The sequence below is a fragment of the Dasypus novemcinctus genome, chromosome 21 (genome assembly GCF_030445035.2).
Source record: "Dasypus novemcinctus isolate mDasNov1 chromosome 21, mDasNov1.1.hap2, whole genome shotgun sequence".
NCBI lineage: Eukaryota > Metazoa > Chordata > Mammalia > Cingulata > Dasypodidae > Dasypus > Dasypus novemcinctus.
Genome location: NC_080693.1, coordinates 84,041,067 through 84,059,238, shown reverse-complemented (window position 1 = coordinate 84,059,238; position 18,172 = coordinate 84,041,067). Strand labels below are relative to the sequence as shown.

The following is an 18,172-nucleotide window of genomic DNA, read 5'->3' as shown; positions in this document are numbered from 1 at the left end:
CGGGGGACACCCCTGCGTGGCACGGCACTCCTTGCGCGCATCAGCACTGCGCATGGCCAGCTCCACACGGGTCAAGGAAGCCCGGGGTTTGAACCGTGGACCTCCCATGTGGTAGGCGGACGCCCTAACCGCTGGGCCAAAGTCTGTTTCCCTCTCTGAGTTCTATTTGTAGGACACTTACAACTTCATAGCAAATTGGGAGGGACTGTCCGAATAAACCGTCCTTTTCATTTTAATGTGCCACACATAATTTTATGAACAAACTGACTTTTTTTTTTAAGATTTATTTATTGATTTATTTTTCTCCCTCCCCCCCCACCTGGTTGTCTGTTCTCTGTGTCTATTTGCTGTGTCTTATTTCTTTGTCCGCTTCTGTTGTTGTCAGCGGTGTGGGAATCTGTGTTTCTTTTTCTTGTGTCATCCTGTTGTGTCAGCTCTCCGTGTGTGCAGCGCCATTCCTGGGCAGGCTGCACTTTCTTCGCGCTGGGCGGCTCTCCTTACAGGGTGCACTCCTTGCGCGTGGGGCTCCCCTACGCGGGGGACACCCCTGCGTGGCACGGCACTCCTTGTGCTCATCAGCACTGCGCATGGGCCAGCTCCACACGGGTCAAGGAGGCCCAGGGTTTGAACCATGGACCTCCCATGTGGTAGACGGATGCCCTAACCACTGGGCCAAGTCCGCTTCCCCAAACTGACTTTTATACAGCATGTGTTAATAGCCTTAAAACCATTTGCTTTGCCTTGTGTAGAAAGAGAATGAGAAATAAAAACTGTACATAGTTTATCCTTCCCCAGACTTTGCTCCCTTTAAGAATTTTTTTCCCTATGGCTTCAAAATTCCCATTCTAGTCACGAGTATTAAGTGGCTGTGTGTTCTGTGCCAGACCTGTGCTGGGAGCCGAGGCGGGAGAGCAAAAAAAATACAGCCCCGCCCCGTGGGCCCCCCGGCTCAGAAGGGAAGCCCCGTCCCTGAGGCCTGCAGGGTGCTCTCTGCCCGGCCGGCCGGAACCCAGCAGAGCCCGCTTGGGCCTGCTGTGGGCAACCCCCCCTCCCCCCCCACAGCTGTGGGTCCCCAGCAAGGGGCTTGAATTCATTAATCAGTTAATTAATGCAAATAATTTGCCCCAAAGGACTTGTAAATGGCTTTAAGCAGAGCTCTGCCTGGAGGCGAGAGCTGCAGGGAGGTGAAGGTGGCCCCTGCTCAGGACGCTGTCCATCAGCCCCTCCACCCCGGGGACGGGCCCCGGGCCAGTGCTGGTGCAGGGAGCCTCTGCCCACCGCTCCGCCCCCAACTTTGATTCTTCCTGGGAATCTTCGCCTGCCGGTGCTTGGAGGACCATGCGCTCACAGTGGGGACCCTGGGAAGGTGGAGGCTCGCAGTGACCAGGGAAGGCTCGGGATGGGCCAGCGGGAGGCTCGCCGATGCTGCGTGGTTCAAAAGCAGGACTAACCTGTGTGGGGGGGTCTTTAGACCTGCACCTCACCCTGTCTGCACCCACGACGTCACAGCGCAGCCGCTTCGGGCTCCCCTCGGGGTCACCGCGTTTGCCGGGGCCGCAGATGTGGTTCACCTGTGAGCCTTCCTGTTCACCTGTTGAGTATGACCCCTCAAGAGCCCAGGTGCTCCCCAGAATCGGGAGGACCTGTTCTGCTTTCTTCCTGGGGCGGGTGGGGGAGAAGAGCCAGGCCCCCCCACAGCTCCTCCAAAGCAGCTCAGGGTTCTCCAAAGGTCGTCCTGCCCCTCGAGGAAGCGCCGAGGGCCAGAGTGCACCGTCGCTCTGTTGAGACACCCGGGGCCCCGTGGAGGCCGAGGGGCCCGAGCCACCGCCCCTGACACTTTTATGTTCTGCGGTAAAGGGGGATCAAGTGGCGTGTCTCTCTGGGGTACTGGGGTGGGGCCCGAGCGGTGACACTTGCCTTTTAGCCCCATCACGTTTTGCTGGTAGCTGCCATCTCAAGGGACGGGAGTTACCTGTGCTGTGGCGGAATCTGTGCAATGAGAAAATATTTTGCTCTCGGGTCTCTAAACTAATACACGAATTTTTAAAGAACAAAATGACCCAGAACCAATGGGGTTGTATTACTAAACTGCAGGCTTAAATGCAGGAAGTGTGGGCAGCAGGGCCGGCCAGCTCGGGTCCACATCCTAGCTCTGCCGCCAGCTAGCTGTGTGGTCTTGGGCAAGTTAGTTAACCTCTCTGGGCCTCGTTTTCCCCTTCTGCCCGATGGGGATAACAGCATGGCTCATTGCAGAGGGTTGTATGCAGTGAAAACCCACGGAAGGCAGTTAGCACAGGACCAGGTCATCTGAAGGGTTGAGTAAATGTTCACTATGATTCTTACTAGCAGTAAGAACCCAAAAGTTTCCTCAGAACCATAAGCCGAGGCAAGAGTTTTCAGGAAAATGGTGACCCAGCTTGAACCCGAAGGGAAGCCCCTACTGTCTAAAATGGTCATGAAACAACCGCTCCAGTAAACTCTGAGGCCCAGCCCCCTGCTGAGTTTTTTCACTTTTTGTATTCTACAAAAAGCACTGCATTTATGTTCCCTTTATAAATGAGGAACAAGGGCTCAGAGAGGCTTGGTAACTTGCCCAAGGTCACACAGCAAGGAATCGAACCCAAGCCAAGCAGCATTTAATCATGAAAACGCTCTCCCATCCACATCAAACTATAAAAGCCTTGACCGGTCGTGGGAGTCACTCATCCCGTAGGAGTTCGCGGCACGCCCGCTGCCCGCACAGCGGGGTAGTCCCCTTGACCAGTGAGTGCTCCAGCGCGGTGTGGATGGTAAAATGAGCCTGTGGCTTCCCGCCCGCCCCCCTCTGGCTGGCACGACGGAGAAACGCGTGGCCATCCCACCGCCCGCTCCCCCAGCTCGCCCTCCAGCTCGGACGCCAACCTCCGGTTCCCCGAGAGCAACGGCCTCCCGCAGGCCCCGCGCTGGGACGGGCCGCAGAGGGCGGGCGCCCTGGAGCAGATCTGCGGCGTGTTCCGCGTGGACCTGGGCCAGATGCGCTCCCTCCGCCTGTTCTTCAGGTAGGCGCGTCTCCTGGCGTCGGCTTCCGGCCCCCGTGGCGCGTGCCACACGCGGGGAGCGGACACGGGGCGCGGGGAGCGGACACGGGGCGCGGGGCGCCGGCTTCCTTCGCGAGCCTCCTCGGTGCGGTTTCCCCAGGGGCGTCCCCGCCCGCCCCCCGTCGGCTGCCTTCAGGGTGCTGAGTCAGCCCCTTGCTTGGAATTCTGGCTTGGGGGAAGCAACCAAGCTGGGGCCCGCGGCAGAGGGGCCGTCGCCGCAGGCAGCTCCGCAGCTGGCGGCCCCGCTTTCGCCTAAAAGCCACGTCCCGGGGCCCCTCCTCGTCATCGGCGCGGTCCAGCCGCACGACGGCACCAGAGAAGACCTGAGCCGGGAAGGAGGGGTGGGCACTGCGGGGGGGTCTCCCACACTGATGCATGGTCAGTAGGACTTCCCTGGGGGAGCCCCCCAGAGGGCCGCCGTGCAGGACACGGCAGTGACCCTTCAGTGCACTGAGCCAGCCCCCTGCCTGGGTTTAGGATCTGAGCGCACCTGCCTGCAGGGGCACAGGGGGTCCCCAGGGCTCCCGGGGGAGGGAGGGCCGTGTGGCTGGTGGAGGGAGGCAGCCCTGCTCCCCGGTGCTCGGACTCCCCTGGAGGAGGCACTTTGGGGTAATTCCGTTAAGCCTCCCACCCGCAGCTGACCCCCACGCCCCTCCCGGGATCGCCCTGTCTCCTGCCCCCCGGTGTCGATAGTGCCCTCTGGCGACCCTCTGTGATCGGCACTGAAGCCCCCACCCCGGGCTCTTGCAGCGATGAGGCCGGCACGGACGGCCAGCTGGTGATCGCCAGCCGCGAGAGCCAGTACAAGGTCTTCCACTTCCACCACGGCGGCCTGGACAAGCTGGCGGACGTGTTCCAGCAGTGGAAATACTGCGCCGAGACGCAGCCCAGAGACCAGGTGGGCCGGGGCGGCCGCGGGGGGCGGCAGGTAGAGCCGACGGGGCGGCGCCGGAAGAGGTGCCCTGGGCTCCTCGCGCTGTGCGCGCTGCACTTGGAAATCCTGTTTTGACAGGGCCTCCTGCCATATTTTGCTCCATCTACATACAAATGTAATAAGAGCTCTTTAATTATCTGTTTAAGATACGGTATGTGCTTATTAGAAACGGGGCTGACTTTAAAATCCCCTCCCTTCCCACAGGGCCCCCTGCTGCTTCCCCTTATTACAGTAGCATGGCTCTTTTCCCCCCTTACGTTGAACAACCTTTGATTTTTGAATTAAATGTCAGCTGCAGTTTTGCCCCCGGAACCGCGGCTGCCCGGGGAGCGGCCCGACAGCCCGGCTCCCCGCTCGCCGAACAGCGGGCCCTTTGTATGTGGCCAATGACATGTAATGTATTGCAGGCCCTCCTGGCAGAGAGAAGTGGGCCCTACGAGGCATTAATTCTGTTTTCCGCGGCCGGGGCGGGAGAGGGGCGCGGGGGACGGAGGCGGCGGGCGGGAGAAGGGGGCAGCGCGGGGACCGACGCGGGGGCGAAGGTATTTTCATTTTAATCGCGTCTAATTACACTGGCCGCCTCAGAGTCGGTATGCGGGGGGCGGCTCTCCCCCTCGGCTTTCAGGAGAGCCTTTAAAATCCTGGGAAACGCCGCGCGGGCCCCTCAAGCCACGCGTGGGCGCGGGCCGCCCGCCCCGCTCCCGCAGGCCGCGGACGAGAAGACCCGCATGCAGTTCTCCATCCGGCGGCCCACGCTGCCCTCCTCCGAGACCCACCCCGAGGAGAGCCTGCACCGGAGGCTGGACGTGGCCGCCTGGCTCGGCCACCTGAACGAGCGGGGACAGGTGGAGGAGGAGTACCGGCTGCGCCAGGTGAGGCCCGCGCCGCGGAGGGCCGTCAAGGCCGCGGCCTGGCGGGCGGGGTGGGGGGACGCGCCCGGAGAGATCCGGGGTCCTGTGTCAGCCGGGACAGAGGGCCTCGCGGGCCCTGCCGCCTTTCCAGGCCGGGGGATTAAGCCACGACGTGAGAACAACTCCGTCCTCGGCGCGGCACCCCGGGGGGGCATTGACATTGAAATGAGCCGGGCCTGTGCGCGCTGGGAATAGCGCGGCCGCCCTTTCCCCTCCAAACATGTGCAAATCGCGGGGCGCTGAATCAAGCCGTCAGCTGTCAGGGCGCGCACCGGCGCCACCAGCGCGCAGGCCGCCGCGGACTCGGGGGGCCTCGGAGCTGGCCCGCTTTGCCCCCCTCCCCAACTTCCCGCCGCCTCCTCCAGGCCATTTTCTTCGGCGGCATTGATGTGTCAATCCGGGGCGAGGTCTGGCCCTTCCTGCTGCGCTGTTACAGCCCCGAGTCCACGTCGGCCGAGCGGGAGGCGCTGCGGGCGCGGAGGCGCAGGGAGTACTGGGAGATCCAGCAGAGGAGGTGAGCGCCCCGCGCCGCCCCCCCGCCGCGCCCGGGGAGACCGGCAGCCACGCCGGCGGGCGGAGGTGCAATCCCTGACCGGAGTTTCCTTGGAAAACGTATGTCCCGGGAGCGGGGGCAGGGCTGGCCGAGGGCCCCCACGCGGGTCCCCTGGGCTCCCGCGACAAGGGCCCGGAATCCTCGGCCGGCAGCCCTCCCCGGCGCTGACCTGCCTCTGCTTGACACGGGGCTGGGCCGGGGCCAAGGGGGCGACCGGGTGAGGGGGCCCCCCGCCTTGCTGTCGGGCAGCGGACAGCCCCCTCCCTGGGGCGGGGGACCGAGAGGCTGAGCTGGCGTCGAGCAAAGCCCGGCCCTCTGCCCGGGTCGCAGGAAGCAGCCCCCGAGGCCAGCCAGGGCCCGAGGGTCCAGGGAGCGGGGAAGGGCCCTACCCAGGGTGTGCCAGCACCCTGCCACTCGCTGCCATGGGCTCAGATTGCCAGGGGCCCGCGGTGGCTGCCCCATGCCTGCTGGTGGCATGTACTACTGGCTGCCTTGTGCCCGCTGGGGGTTGTGTGCCTGCTGGCAACTATGTGCCCGCTGGGGATCGTGTGCCCACTGGCTGCCATGTGCCTGCTGGCCACTGTGTGCCACTGGCAGCCATGGGCCCCCTGGGTATCATGTGCCTGCTGGCAGCAGTGTGCCCACCGGTGGCTGCCATGTGCTCACTGGCAGCCATGTGCCCACTGGCCACTGCATGCCCACTGGCGGCCATATGCCCGCTGGCAGTCATGTGCCCCCTGGCAGTCATGTGCCCTCTGGCGGCCGTGTGCCCCTGGCAGCCGTGTGCCCACTGGCCACTGCGTGCCCACTGGCGGCCATGTGCCCGCTGGCAGTCATGTGCCCCCTGGCGGCGTGTGCCCCTGGCGGCTGTGTGCCCTGGCGGCCGTGTGCCCTGGCGGCCCTGTTCCCTGGCGGCGTGTGCCCCTGGCGGCCGTGTGCCCGTGCTGGCCGTGTGCCCTCTGACCGCCATGTGCCCTGGCGGCGTGTGCCCTGGCAGTGTGTGCCACTGGCCAAGCCCGGGCGCTGCTCCCCGCGCAGGCTCGCCATGGCCCCCGAGGAGCGCAGAGCCTTCTGGCGCAACGTGCAGTTCACCGTGGACAAGGACGTGGTGCGGACTGACCGGAGCAACCAGTTCTTCCGCGGGGAGGGCAACCCCAACGTGGAGAGCATGAGGTGCCCTTTCCCCCCGGGGTGACGCTCGGCCGGGCGGCGAGGGCCTCGGGCAGGGGGCACGGTGTCCCGATTCCCTCGAGCCATGCGTGTGCGGCCTCGCCACGCCGCATCTCGGGCACCTCCCGGAAAGCGGCCGCTGGGCGCAGCCTTCCGCAGGCTCCGGCGACGCCCGAGCAGAGGCTCGTGGGCCATTTGTGCCACTTTAATGGCATCTTACGGCTACTGCATCTGGGGAGGCCCACAAGCCCCCCCAAAGTGCCCACAAAGGCCCCGCTTCGTCCACCTGGCTCGCTCCCCGCTCGGCTCAAGGCCACCGCGGGGGCCTCCCCACGGGTGATGTCGCGTCTCCGTCTCCCGATGGGTGGCCCCCCGTGAGAGTCCCGTTCGCCATAAAGCCACACGGACCCCGAGGATGGCGTCTTCGACGTGACACTGCAGCCTGGCAAAGAATGGCACAAAATTAGCAGCCCATAAAAATGTCCTTGCCGGCCCACCCTTGTCACAGGCAGCCGACCACTGAGATCAAACCCACTCGCCCCCACCCCAGGGAGTGGCCAAGCGCAGGCCGTTACCGCGCAGAGCCAAGCCCCGTCAGTCTCAGTCCCTGGCATGGGCTCTGGAGTCGGTCCCCTGGGCTGCCAGGCTCTCCCGCAATCACATGCACCCTCCCCCGTGGTTCAAGGCAAAGGATGGGGATGCACGCAGCCCGGGGTCTACAGTTCAGGGCCCTGCCGGCCTGGGTGGCACGCGCCTGCTGACCCCCGTCTCCACGGCCTCTCCAGGAGGATCCTGCTGAACTACGCTGTGTACAACCCGGCCATCGGCTACTCGCAGGGCATGTCGGACCTGGTGGCGCCCATCCTGGCCGAGGTGGTGGACGAGTCGGACACCTTCTGGTGCTTCGTCGGCCTGATGCAGAACACCGTCTTCGTCAGCTCGCCCCGGGACGAGGACATGGAGAAGCAGCTGGTGAGGCCCGCGGCAGGCGCGTCTGAGGCCGCCCGCCGCCCTCGCCCTCCCGCGGCAGCGCCGCTGCGGGGCGCCAGAGAAGCCCGATGGGGCTCCGGGCGGGTCTCCCCGGGAGGGCTGCCACCCCCGCGTCGCGGGCAGCACCGCCCCCGTTCCCCGGCGCCCCGCGGTCCAAAACCGAGCCCCGCGGGGCGAGGAGGGGGAGCAGCCGTCCCCTTCACGCCCGGCCTTGGCTGAAACGGGGCCCTGGGGCGCCCCAGGAGACGGTGCGCCCGGCGGACGGCCCCGCCTTTGCGGCCTCCCCGAGTGCCGGCCCCACGCTGGGCGCGGCCAGGGCAGGGGGTCCGGAGGCCGTGAGTCAGGGAGACCCTCGCTGCACCAAGTGTGCATCGAGCACCCACCAGGTGGGCGCCAGGGTGTGGCCTCAGCTTCCCACAGGGGCGAGCGCCGCAGCTGGAAGCCGACAGCACGAGCTGGGGGTCCCGGGTGGCAGGAGGGGTGCAGAAGGCGCCGCCATAATAGACACGGGAAACAAGGTGGACGTCCCGGTGCCGTCTTGGACAGGGGCCGGCTCTCCAGGGAAGGGGTCCGGGCACGGACACCTGTCAGCCGGGTCATCTCGTGAGACAGGAGTGGAGGGCTGAATTGAGGGTCTTGAGGGCCCAGGCCACGGGGCGTGGCCTTTAGACAAAACACTAGGGAGCCAGTGAAGACTTGGATGGGAAAGCAGCCACAGCAGAGAGGATGTGAGGAAGAGGAGGCCGGGGCTGGGGGCGTGGCAGGGGCCATGGGGCTGCGGTGAGCGGCCTGGGAGGACGTAGCCGGCGGCGAGGGGCTCTCCAGGCAGCAGGGCTCCCCGAGTTCGTTCCTGCAAGGGCTTGAGCTGCTGCAGCTGCGGCTCGAAGCCCGTGTGGGTCCTTGGAGCCCCGAGTATCAGCCCGGTGGCACCCAGCGCCCACCAGGCCATGGCAAGCTGAGCTTGTTCCCCGCGGCACTCGCCATGCACCGGGCGCCGGGAGGTGTCCCCGGCGCTTGGAGGGGGCAGTTACGGGTCTGATGCGCTGCACCCCAAGTGCTGCCGGCGACACCGGGCTCCGTCGCTGCCGGAGCTTGCTTTTCCGCCAGCCTTGCTGGGAGCAGCAGGCCGGGCCGGGCTCCGCCTCGGTCTTGACCTTACACACAGGAATGGGGCTCCTGGGGCCCAGAAAGGTGCCCCCACCCCCCTCCCCTCGGATCAGCTCTCGTTGATAACGGGCCTCGGGGACGGGGGACGGGAGAAGGCGAGGGGCCCAGGTATCCCCTGCACCGCCCGCCCACCCGGCCGGGAGGGGACGCAGCGTCAGAAACGGCTGCCCTCCACGGCGCCCAGCCCCCGGGGAGCCCTCAGGCCCCCACTCGGCGTGGATGGAGCTCAGCCCCACACCGGCCAGGGCAGCCCCAGCCCCGGGACACACCGGCACAGGAGGGGGGGGAGGGAGGGGCTACGGCCATGTGGGGGGCGAGGGGCTGCGCTGACGCGCCCGCCCGCCCCCAGCTGTACCTGCGGGAGCTGCTGCGGCTGACGCACCCGCGCTTCTACCAGCACCTGGCGGCACTGGGCGAGGACGGCCTGCAGATGCTCTTCTGCCACCGCTGGCTGCTGCTGTGCTTCAAGCGCGAGTTCCCCGAGGCGGAGGCGCTGCGCATCTGGGAGGCCTGCTGGGCCCACTACCAGGTGAGCCGGGCGCCCCTCCCGCGGCCACGGCCCTCGGGCCCCCTGGGGCCAGCTGCAGGCCTCACGGCCCCGTCTCCCGAGTCACCGGCTGCGCTGCCCGGCGCCCGTGTCTGCACTCGCGGCCCGGCCCGCTCCTGTCGCGTGAAGGAGGGCGGGGGGCGCTGAGCGGGCCAACGACCCCCAGGCCCCACCAGGCCCCCTCGGCCCCGCCCAGCCGTCGAGGGCCACGCGCCGGCTCGGGGAAGAGGCCTCAGGTCCCGCTTGCCCGGCTGCCCCCTGGCCGTCCCCTCCCAGCGCGGCCGGGTCCCACGCGCCATCCACTGCTATCAGCGTCACCTGCACAGATTCCCCACGGAACAGCAGGGGCTCTGTCACACGGTTTTAAGCCCGAAATTAGGTACACACCGGCGACTTTAAAGGCTTAGGCAAGTCTCATTGAATCCATCAGCCTTTAAAAAAAAAAAAAAAAAACAGCAGCACCCCACCCGGGGAGGGGCGGGGCTTGGAGCTCGGCCACAGCAGCCCCACGCCTTGGAGGACACCGACCCTGCCGATGAGGCGCCTGCACCCCCAGCCCACAGCCCTTCTCCCCGGCATTTCCTGCCCTTACTGACATCACTGGAGGATTTATGAGTGATAAAAGTAAATCCGGAGGAATTCAGTGCTGACGTCAGGCGCGGTCGTGCTGCTCGTCCGTCCTCGCTCGCCCTGCGCGCCCTCCCGGCCCGGGTCAGGCTGCGTTTTCCGCCCGGTTTGTGCACAGGTGGGATGAGGTACCTGCGCTCATCAAGGGCACAGCCACACAGGGGGTGGGTTTTTTCCCCAATTGCACCTGCTTTGCCAGGCGTCCTTGCACGTGTGCCCAGCGGCTCCATCTCACGTTAGGGTTCCGCTGACGTCGAAGCCAACGCCCAGCACGCCCTAGCAGACGGGGCCACTCCTCGCTGTCGCCTTAATCACGGCGCTCGGTCCCTGTCCCAAGTTTAAGGAACGCTGGTGACAGTTCAGCAGGGAGACCCATGGGCACCTCTCTGTCGGCCACCCTTTTGTGTGAGGTCCACAAGTCAAGTTCGCGGTGTCGGGGGCCGCAGGCTAAAGTTAGCCACCATGGGCTCCATCCCTCGGATCCCCCAGGAAAGCTGGAGCCGAAAATCCCTTGAGCCATTTAGTCCCCGGCCAGGCCCCGACCTCCCTCGGGTTTTTAGGGGGGTGGGTGGGGGCAGCCAGTGGGGTGGTGGATGGCGGGTGAGCTCATAAGCCGGGAGTCGGGGTTGCCTCTGCATGCTGCTTTGGGGGAGATGGGGTGTCCCTGGTAGGGACGCTTCCAACTTGTAAAGTGGCACCAAGTGGGAAACGGCGCCCTTTCCTCCCAGCCTGGGCAGCTCTGCGCCTTTCCTAGCGAGCTGGGTCAGGCCCGGCCCGCTGTCCAGCCCCGTTTGGCACATACCCACTCCGTCCCCTCCCCACTCGGCCCTGCAGGGGGCCGCACGTCCACCTTCCTGGAAATCCTCCCCCACGTCCTCCCACCCCCGCCAGAGTTCAAACCGCTGCAAAAGAATCACTCCGAGGGCAAGCGAGACCATTCCGGATTTGGTTGGAGGAAGGGGCCGGGCAGGCCAGGGGACGGTCTGGACCTCTCAGGCTCTCAAGTGGCCGGGACGTGGCGGAGGCTCCTTCCTGCGCCGTGAGCAGGGCCTGGTCCGGTTTGGGTGGTCGACGTCGAGAAACGAAACACAGACGTCCCGGGGCTGCTCTCCTTCCCGCGGCTCTGGAGGCCCGTGTGCCTCAAAGGCGGCCTGCCGCGAGCGTCCAGGCGGAGCACCCGGGTCAAGTCCACGGGCAGGGTGGCAGGAAGCCGGCCCTGGAGCCCGCTGCCCGCCCTCGAGGAAGGACTCCAGCGTGGCGTCGGGAGCTGCCGTGCTCGCTCTGCTAAGGCCTTCATCCCTGCTTTCTAAGTGATAAACCGTCGTCTTGGGGGCACAAGCTGGGGACAATCGGCCTGGAGGTGGCTGGCTGCCACAAGGGTCTTCCTTTTTTTTTTAAAAAGAGATTTATTTACTTCTCCCCCCCCCCTTCTGCTCTGTGTCCATTCGCTGTGTGTTCTTTTGTATCTGCTTATATTCTCATTGGGTGGCTCCAGAACCGATCCTGGGACTTCCAGAGTGCAAAGAGGCACTCAGTCTCTTGCACCATCTCAGCTCCCTGCTCTGCTAAGTCTCTTATTGTCTCTCCTCTGTGTCTCTCTTTGTTGCGTCATCTTGCTGCACCGGCTCTCTGTGTCGCCGGCACTCCTGCGCGGGGCAGCGCTCTGCGTGAGCCAGCTTGCCACGCACGGGCCAGCTTGCCCTCACTGGGAGGCCCTGGGCATCGAACCCTGGACCTCCTACATGGTAGACGGGAGCCCAGCTGCTTGAGCCACACCCGCTTCCCACAAGGGTCTCTCTTGCCGGCACGTTCCGAGGCCCCCTGGAGCATGTTCCGCCCCAACCTTTGGCACACGCCGCCTCTCTAGACCTCGAGGTGAGCGTCAGGGCGTCTCTGGAGGTCGTGGCACCGAGCCAAAGCGCTGCCCCCATAGAGCGAGGCAGCCGGCGGGCACCCAGCACGAGCGTCCCCTCCTGCGGTTGTCCCAAAGCCTTCGGGTGCAGGGCCCGACGTAGGCCCCATCTGCCGGTGGGGAAACAGGACAGAAGGGGCGGCGGCGTGGCTCGCCACACGACCAGCGGCGCTGGCTCCAAATCCACCCCCCAGCTCCCCTCGGGGCCTCGCTGAAGCCCCCTCTCCCCCTCCAGACGGACTACTTCCACCTCTTCGTCTGCGTGGCCATCGTGGCCATCTACGGGGACGATGTCGTGGAGCAGCGGCTGGCGGCCGACCAGATGCTCCTGCACTTCGGGAACCTGGCCATGCACATGAGCGGGGAGCTGGTGCTCCGGAAGGTGGGGCCTCCCCGCCTCCCGCCCGAGACGCGGCTGCCGGCGGCGCCCCGGCGGCCCGGGCCAGGGGCAGCGTGGCGGGTCCCCGGGAGTCGTGGGGGGGGGCGGCGAGCAGGAAGAGAGCGCGGTCCGGCGTGGAGCCACGAGGACTGACCATGCAGCCGTGGAGCGGGACGGCACGAGGGCGTCGCAGGGCGCCGGGGCCGGGGGTGGAGGCAGCCGGGCTTGCGTGAGACCGGGGCGCGTGGGCCCGGCCGGACCGGGCAGGGGTCTGGCCTGCCGTGGGCCGCCCTGCTCCCCTTCAGTCTCCGTCTTAAGGCCCCGTGGAAACCGCGTCCGCACACAAGACTGCGGCGTCGAGGGGGCTGCGGCGGGCCTCTGCCGCGGCTCTCTGGCCTCTCCCCGGGGGACCCTCGGCACCCCGGCTGCCCCCGCCCCCCTCACCGCACCCCCTCTCTCCCCACAGGCCAGGAGTCTGCTGTATCAGTTCCGCCTCTTGCGCCGGATCCCCTGCAGCCTGTGCGACCTGTGCAAGCTGTGCGGGACCGGCATGTGGGACAGCGGGTGCGTGCCCGCCGTGGAGTGCACCGGCCTCCACCCGGGCTCAGAGAGCTGCCCCTACGGGGGCACGGCGGACGTGCCTTCGCCCAAGCCCCCCGCAGACGGCGAGCGGGGCCCACGGTCGCCGCGGGGCAGCCTCGGCTTCCGCAAATAGGTGGGCTCCTGGGCCCGGCGGAGGAGACCACATGGAGGGGGTTCCCGGGCACGTGGGGGCCGGGGAGAGGCACGGCGGGAACGGGGGAGGCGGGGGTGGAAGCGGAAGGAAAATGCCTCGGGGCGTGGGGACGGGGCCTTTGCTTCTTAAGTCCAGGAGCGCCAGGAGCGAGACCCGCCACCCGCCCGGAGAACGCCAGCCCCGCCAGCCCCGCGTCCCCGGAGCCCGTCACCCAGCTGCCCCCCCGAGGCAGGCGGACGCCCTCTCGCTGCCCGCCTCCGACGGATCGCGCCGCAGCCGGGGCTGCCCCCGGCCTCGCCACCGTCCCAGCTCCCTCTGCGGCCGAATGCCACGGCCGGGCTGCAGGAGAGAAGGGCGGAGAGCAAGGCCGGGGTCGCCCCCCGCGCCCTGAGACGCAGAAGAGACGGGCGTCGTCTGCGGGGCCCGAGGGCACGCCTCCTCATCAGCCCCTCTTCCGGGTGAGAGGGGCGCTCGCTGCCTGCGGCTGCCCCGGCCTCGGCCGTGATGCTGACGTGAGGAGGTGTGTGAAGACAAACAGCTCCTCCGACCGCAGGACAGAGGGGCGCAGGGGCAGAGGGAGGCCAGAGGCGCTCCTGCCTTTGAACCCCGTCCGCCCGAACAGCTCCCTCTGCCCGGCGAGCAGGAAACCGCCGTTCCTGGGGCCCGGCCGCGGGCCGCGCGAGGACCGTCCCGCTGAGCTGGCGAGCTGCCTCCGCCTGGTTCAGGCGCGACCCCTCCAAGTCCCGCAGCCGACGGGGCGTGACGGGCCGGGCGTGTGTGTGCACGCGTGTATGTGCACACGTGGGCTTACGTGAACTGCACACGTGAACACGAGAGCGCGGGTGACAGCGTGGCTTGTCCGAGGACCATGCCAGCGCAGGCGCTGACCAGGCGAAGCCCCCGACAGCGGCTGGAGAGCCTCTTGCGCGTCCCTGCGGGGCCCGCATCTCGACTGTCAAAGGGGGTTTCACCACGTCGGCTTCTCGGGCGACACCGGGCCCCCCAAGAAGCCCGCGCTCGGGGCTCCTCCGCTCCCCAGGCGGGACTTTCTCGCCTCCAAAAGTTGCTCCTCTTGGGATTCAGAGACGGGCAGGCGTGGGGTCTGAATAGGACGCGAGTCCCCCGCTGGGAAGAAGTTTGAGCCGTTTGCACGGTCACTTCTAGGCCGGCGGGAGCCAGGAGCCCTCCCCGCCTTGATGCTTCCGGGAGAAGCCTCCAGTGCTGAGTCATGGGGCAGCCACGCCCCCGCCTGCGGCTCTCTTCCTTCTTCCAGTTTTCTCACCAAAAGGTGGGCCCTGCCACTGGTCCACTGGAAAGAGATGTGTCGGGAGGGAAGATGACGCCGCCAGCCTCTCGTCTTCGCGGCTTCCATTCGCCCCACGAGCCCACGTTCTCCGGCAGGCGGGGAGTCTGGGGCTGGCCCTTCCAAGTTCTAACTCCAGGCCCCCTGTCCTAGAGCCTTTCTGGGGAGACCACCCAGGAGCCCCAAAAGTGCCCGGTGCAGTGGGGTGGACCACCTGTCCACTTCCAGGAAAAGAGACTTGCCCCTCCGTGTTGGCTCCTGATGCCCCGGGGGACACCTGCCGTGTCCTTCTGCAGGCACCTTCCTCCAGGAACCTCATCCTCGTGACAGATGTATCAGTTATCCACAGCCACGGTGTTGCTGCATAACAAATGACCCCCACGCCTGGCGGCTTTAATACAATATGCACTTCCTCCGCCCTCGAGGCTCAGGCTCTCACGTCCGTGGACAGCCGGCCGCTGGGCCCTTGCGCATCTGGGCGTTGGACTGCTGGCTGCGGGCGCCTTGCGCTGCTGCGCGTGGCTCACGCGTCCCCCCCGCAGGCTCACCCGGGCGGACACAGCAGTGCAGAAGCAGGAACCCAGGGGCGCCGTCCGCAGCCTTGCCCCCACCCACCCCGGGCCACCCCCTCAGCCATCTCATCGGCTGGGGCAAGGCCCAGGGAAGTTGGACGCCCCCTCCGCGGTGAGAGCCGGTTCCTAGTCACCGCAAAGCGCCGGGAGCACGGGCGGGCAGGGCCGTCACGCCATCGGGCTCCCACCCCCGGAAGGCGCGGCCCACATAGAACTCAGTCTCCCCGGGGCGCCGGCTTCCGTGGAGAGGCAGGGGGTGCCAAAAAGAGCGGAGAAGGGTCCTCCTTCCCCAGCTCCGCACGGGTGGTGCGGGGTGAGCTGTGCGCTGTGCCGCGTTCCTTGTGCCTTGGGGATCCTGTGTCCACCTGGGGCAGGTCCAGGTTGCCACGTGCAACGGGTGCCTGGAAGGAAGGGATTCCGTGCCCCGTCCCCGCTCCTCCACCTCATCTCCGTGGTGCCCCAAGGCCCGGCCCAGACCGAGCTGCCTCCTCCGTGTCCCCATGCACCCCTCGTTTCTCCCGGGCCCCGGGGAGGTCTGCACCCACCGCCTCGCAGCCACAGGGCCTCCGCCGCTCTGCGGAGCTTGGAGAGGCCCCGCCCCTCGTGCAGCTCCCTGAATCTGGAAGCAGTTAGGGGAGATGGTCCCAAACGCCTGCAGAGGCAGCTGTTGCCCCGGGATCGTCCCCAGCTAGCGAAAGGCACTGGGGTGCTAATTCGGTCATTAGCCTGCCCTCCCACCGCCAGGCGAACGCGGAATCATCAGCCCGGCGCTTCCACCCTCGGCAAAGCTCCTTATTTAACCCATTTTTTAAAATGACACTTAGCGTTATTGCCCGGCGTGCCTCCGCATACTTAAAAGTTTCCTCCCCGGCCGCCGCCGAAGTCTGTCTGGCCCCTGGGCGGTGCCATTCCAGGGAGAGGCCTTGGGAGGTCAGAGGGGCGGGTGGCACGGCGGGGGCTCGCCAGCCCAGCGAGGGGCTACACCGGTGTCACCCATCCCCACTCCCGGGGGGAGGCCAGGTATGGGAGGGTGGGGGGTTCACGAGCTGGGCGACGGGGGGGTCCAGGGGGGGAGAAGAGGACGCCCCGGCGGGAACCGGGAATGGGGGCCCTGGAGCGCATCAGCGCGGTGGGCAGGGGTGGGTGCGGGGAGGAGCGTCTAAGTCCAGCAGGGGCAGCCCCATCAGCCACTGGCCTCGGGGGCCGCTGGCGGACAGCCCGCAGAGGGGACCGAGGGCCTCTCGGCCCGGGCTGTCCATGGATGCCCGCCCGACACGGAGCTGGGGGCAGCGCGGGGCAGCTGGCCAGGCAGCAGGTGCTGGTTCCGGGACGCGTCCTGCCTGAGCCCGTGGGGCGCGCCGCGGCTCTCCCTGGCCTCAGCTCGGGACACCGGCGGGGCCGCCGTCCCCACTCCCGGGCCTGGCAGTGGCCAGCACAGGCCCCGGGCCTTTGGAGGGTGGCCCCTGGGAACGTGGTGGAACAAGGAAACGGGGGGAGGGAGGGAGCCCCCACGCGCCTGCCTCCAGCGCCCTGCCGCCCTCGTCCCGGGGTGAGGACCGCCGTCGGGGGGTGCCTCGGCAGCCCGCCCTTCATCTCGGGGGCCCCCCCCGCACTCTCGTCTGCTCCTTCCTTGGCAGAATCCACGTGGGGGAGGGGGGTGAAGGGGCCCCACTCACGACCGTGCCCTGCGGAGCCTCGTGCCCCAGGCCGGCCTCTGCTTCCTCCCGCGCGGGTGGCGGGCACACCCCAGGCTCCCGCGCCAGGGACAGGAAGCTTCCTCCCGCCGGCAGCCCCTGGGAGAGCGCAGATGCGCAGGGGTGCCGGAGGTACCGGAAGGGTGGGCAGCCGCACCAGGCCGTGCCGCAGGAGGAGCCGGAAGGCCCAGCCGGAGGCCGGGTGCCCACCCCCGGAGGCCCCGGCTCACTGGCGCTCCAGCGACCCCATGTTCTTGGGCCAGGCTTGGCGGCGCTTAATCACCGCCCCCCACCCCAGAGAGCAGAGCCCTCTGTCGGGGGGGGGGGCTGAGACGCGGTACCGTGGAGAGGGAAGGGTGTGAGCGGGCGGTCAGGGACCCGACAGGTCCTGCCTCCCAGCCTCAGTTTCCCCATCTGTAAAATGGGGTGTGGCCGCCGCCCCAGGCCACCACTTAAAAGCCGTCCTGAGGATGCCACACCGAGCCCCAAGGGCCCACCCACCTGCCGTTCAGGGACGAGACCATTCGACCTCAGCCGTCCACCGCGTCGGCCACGTGAGGTGCTGCGCCAGGTCCTCCGCGCTCTCGGGGGCGGCCAGCGCGCCTCCCCTACCGGGCCCACCTCGCCCTGCGTCCCCGACGGGGACGACCCTTTCAGTGCCTCTTCGGGTACATTCACTCCATGCCACCCCCCGCCCGCCACCGAGAAAAGCGGCGGTCCTGCGAGCACGTGCTTGTGTGCACATGTGCCGAATGCCCTTCCGCCGTGAAGGCTGCTCGGGCCGAGGCCGCCGCCCCTGGCCAGAGGAGAGGGGCGCCAGGCAGAGGCGGCGGCGAAGGCCGCAGCTCCGGCCTGGCAACCTCCACGTGCCAGGGAACACTCTGGGCACATGCGTGGGGGGACACGGAGGCCGGCTCGTTTCCGCCACCTTGGGCGGCAGAAGCAGCATGTCGAGGCGGTGGCTGTGCTTTCTAAGGGAAAGTTTAATGGAATTTCCACCATTTTCCCGAGATTACTAATATCGACGGCAAGTGAGTCACTCTCCCTGCTGTGTGGGTTTTGTTTTTAAAAGCCATCGCCCACCCACCAGGCCCTGCTCCAGGCCCGGGCCTCAGCGCCGGTGCCCCTGCTGCCCACGGCCTCTCGTGGATCCTCGGCGAAGCAAATAAAATCCTGTCGAGACACACGTGCTCTCTGCAGCGCCGGGAGGAGGAGCTGCCCAGGGCTCGCTGCGCCGCGACGCCCGTGGCGAGCCCTGGCGCTGGGCGCAGAGGGTCCCCGTGGAAGGGGGCCGTGAAGGACGGCCTGCGGACACGGCCGGGCTCGCGGGCCGCCCCGGGATGGGGAGGGGGAGAAGCAGAAGGGAGCTGGGTGGGAGGTGGGCCGTGGGCGAGGGCAGCTGGCGGGGCCCCCGCGGGGCAGGCCCGTCCTCTGGGCCGGGGGTCGGGGGCCTGGGGGCACAGGCAGGGGCCGCCTGGGCCCAGCAGAGGCTGACGGGAGGGCGGGGGAAACGGCTCCTGTGCCCCCCGCAGCCAGGAGCCCGCTCACGCCGAGCAGGGGGGAGCCCCAGGCCGGCCTCGGCGCCCCAGACACAGACAGG

General features: G+C 67.4%; 1 protein-coding gene across 4 annotated transcripts in view; it reads left to right on the top strand.

The window, feature by feature from the left end:
- The window catches only part of TBC1D16 (TBC1 domain family member 16), a 76,776-nt gene extending 59,018 nt beyond the window's left edge, over positions 1–17,758 (top strand). For 3 of the 4 annotated variants that reach the window (XM_058284835.2, XM_071210836.1, XM_058284836.2), the window contains 10 exons: positions 2,877–3,038; positions 3,828–3,975; positions 4,719–4,883; positions 5,288–5,436; positions 6,514–6,648; positions 7,431–7,617; positions 9,152–9,331; positions 12,124–12,270; positions 12,734–12,982; positions 13,134–17,758. In XM_058284835.2, coding sequence (XP_058140818.1) covers positions 2,877–3,038; positions 3,828–3,975; positions 4,719–4,883; positions 5,288–5,436; positions 6,514–6,648; positions 7,431–7,617; positions 9,152–9,331; positions 12,124–12,270; positions 12,734–12,982 — 1,522 coding nt within the window. In that variant the 3' untranslated portion in view covers positions 13,134–17,758. The remainder of the gene's footprint in view (positions 1–2,876; positions 3,039–3,827; positions 3,976–4,718; positions 4,884–5,287; positions 5,437–6,513; positions 6,649–7,430; positions 7,618–9,151; positions 9,332–12,123; positions 12,271–12,733; positions 12,983–13,133) is intronic. The other variant, XM_058284834.2, reaches the window with a different exon arrangement.
- Positions 17,759–18,172: the final 414 nt, after the last annotated feature.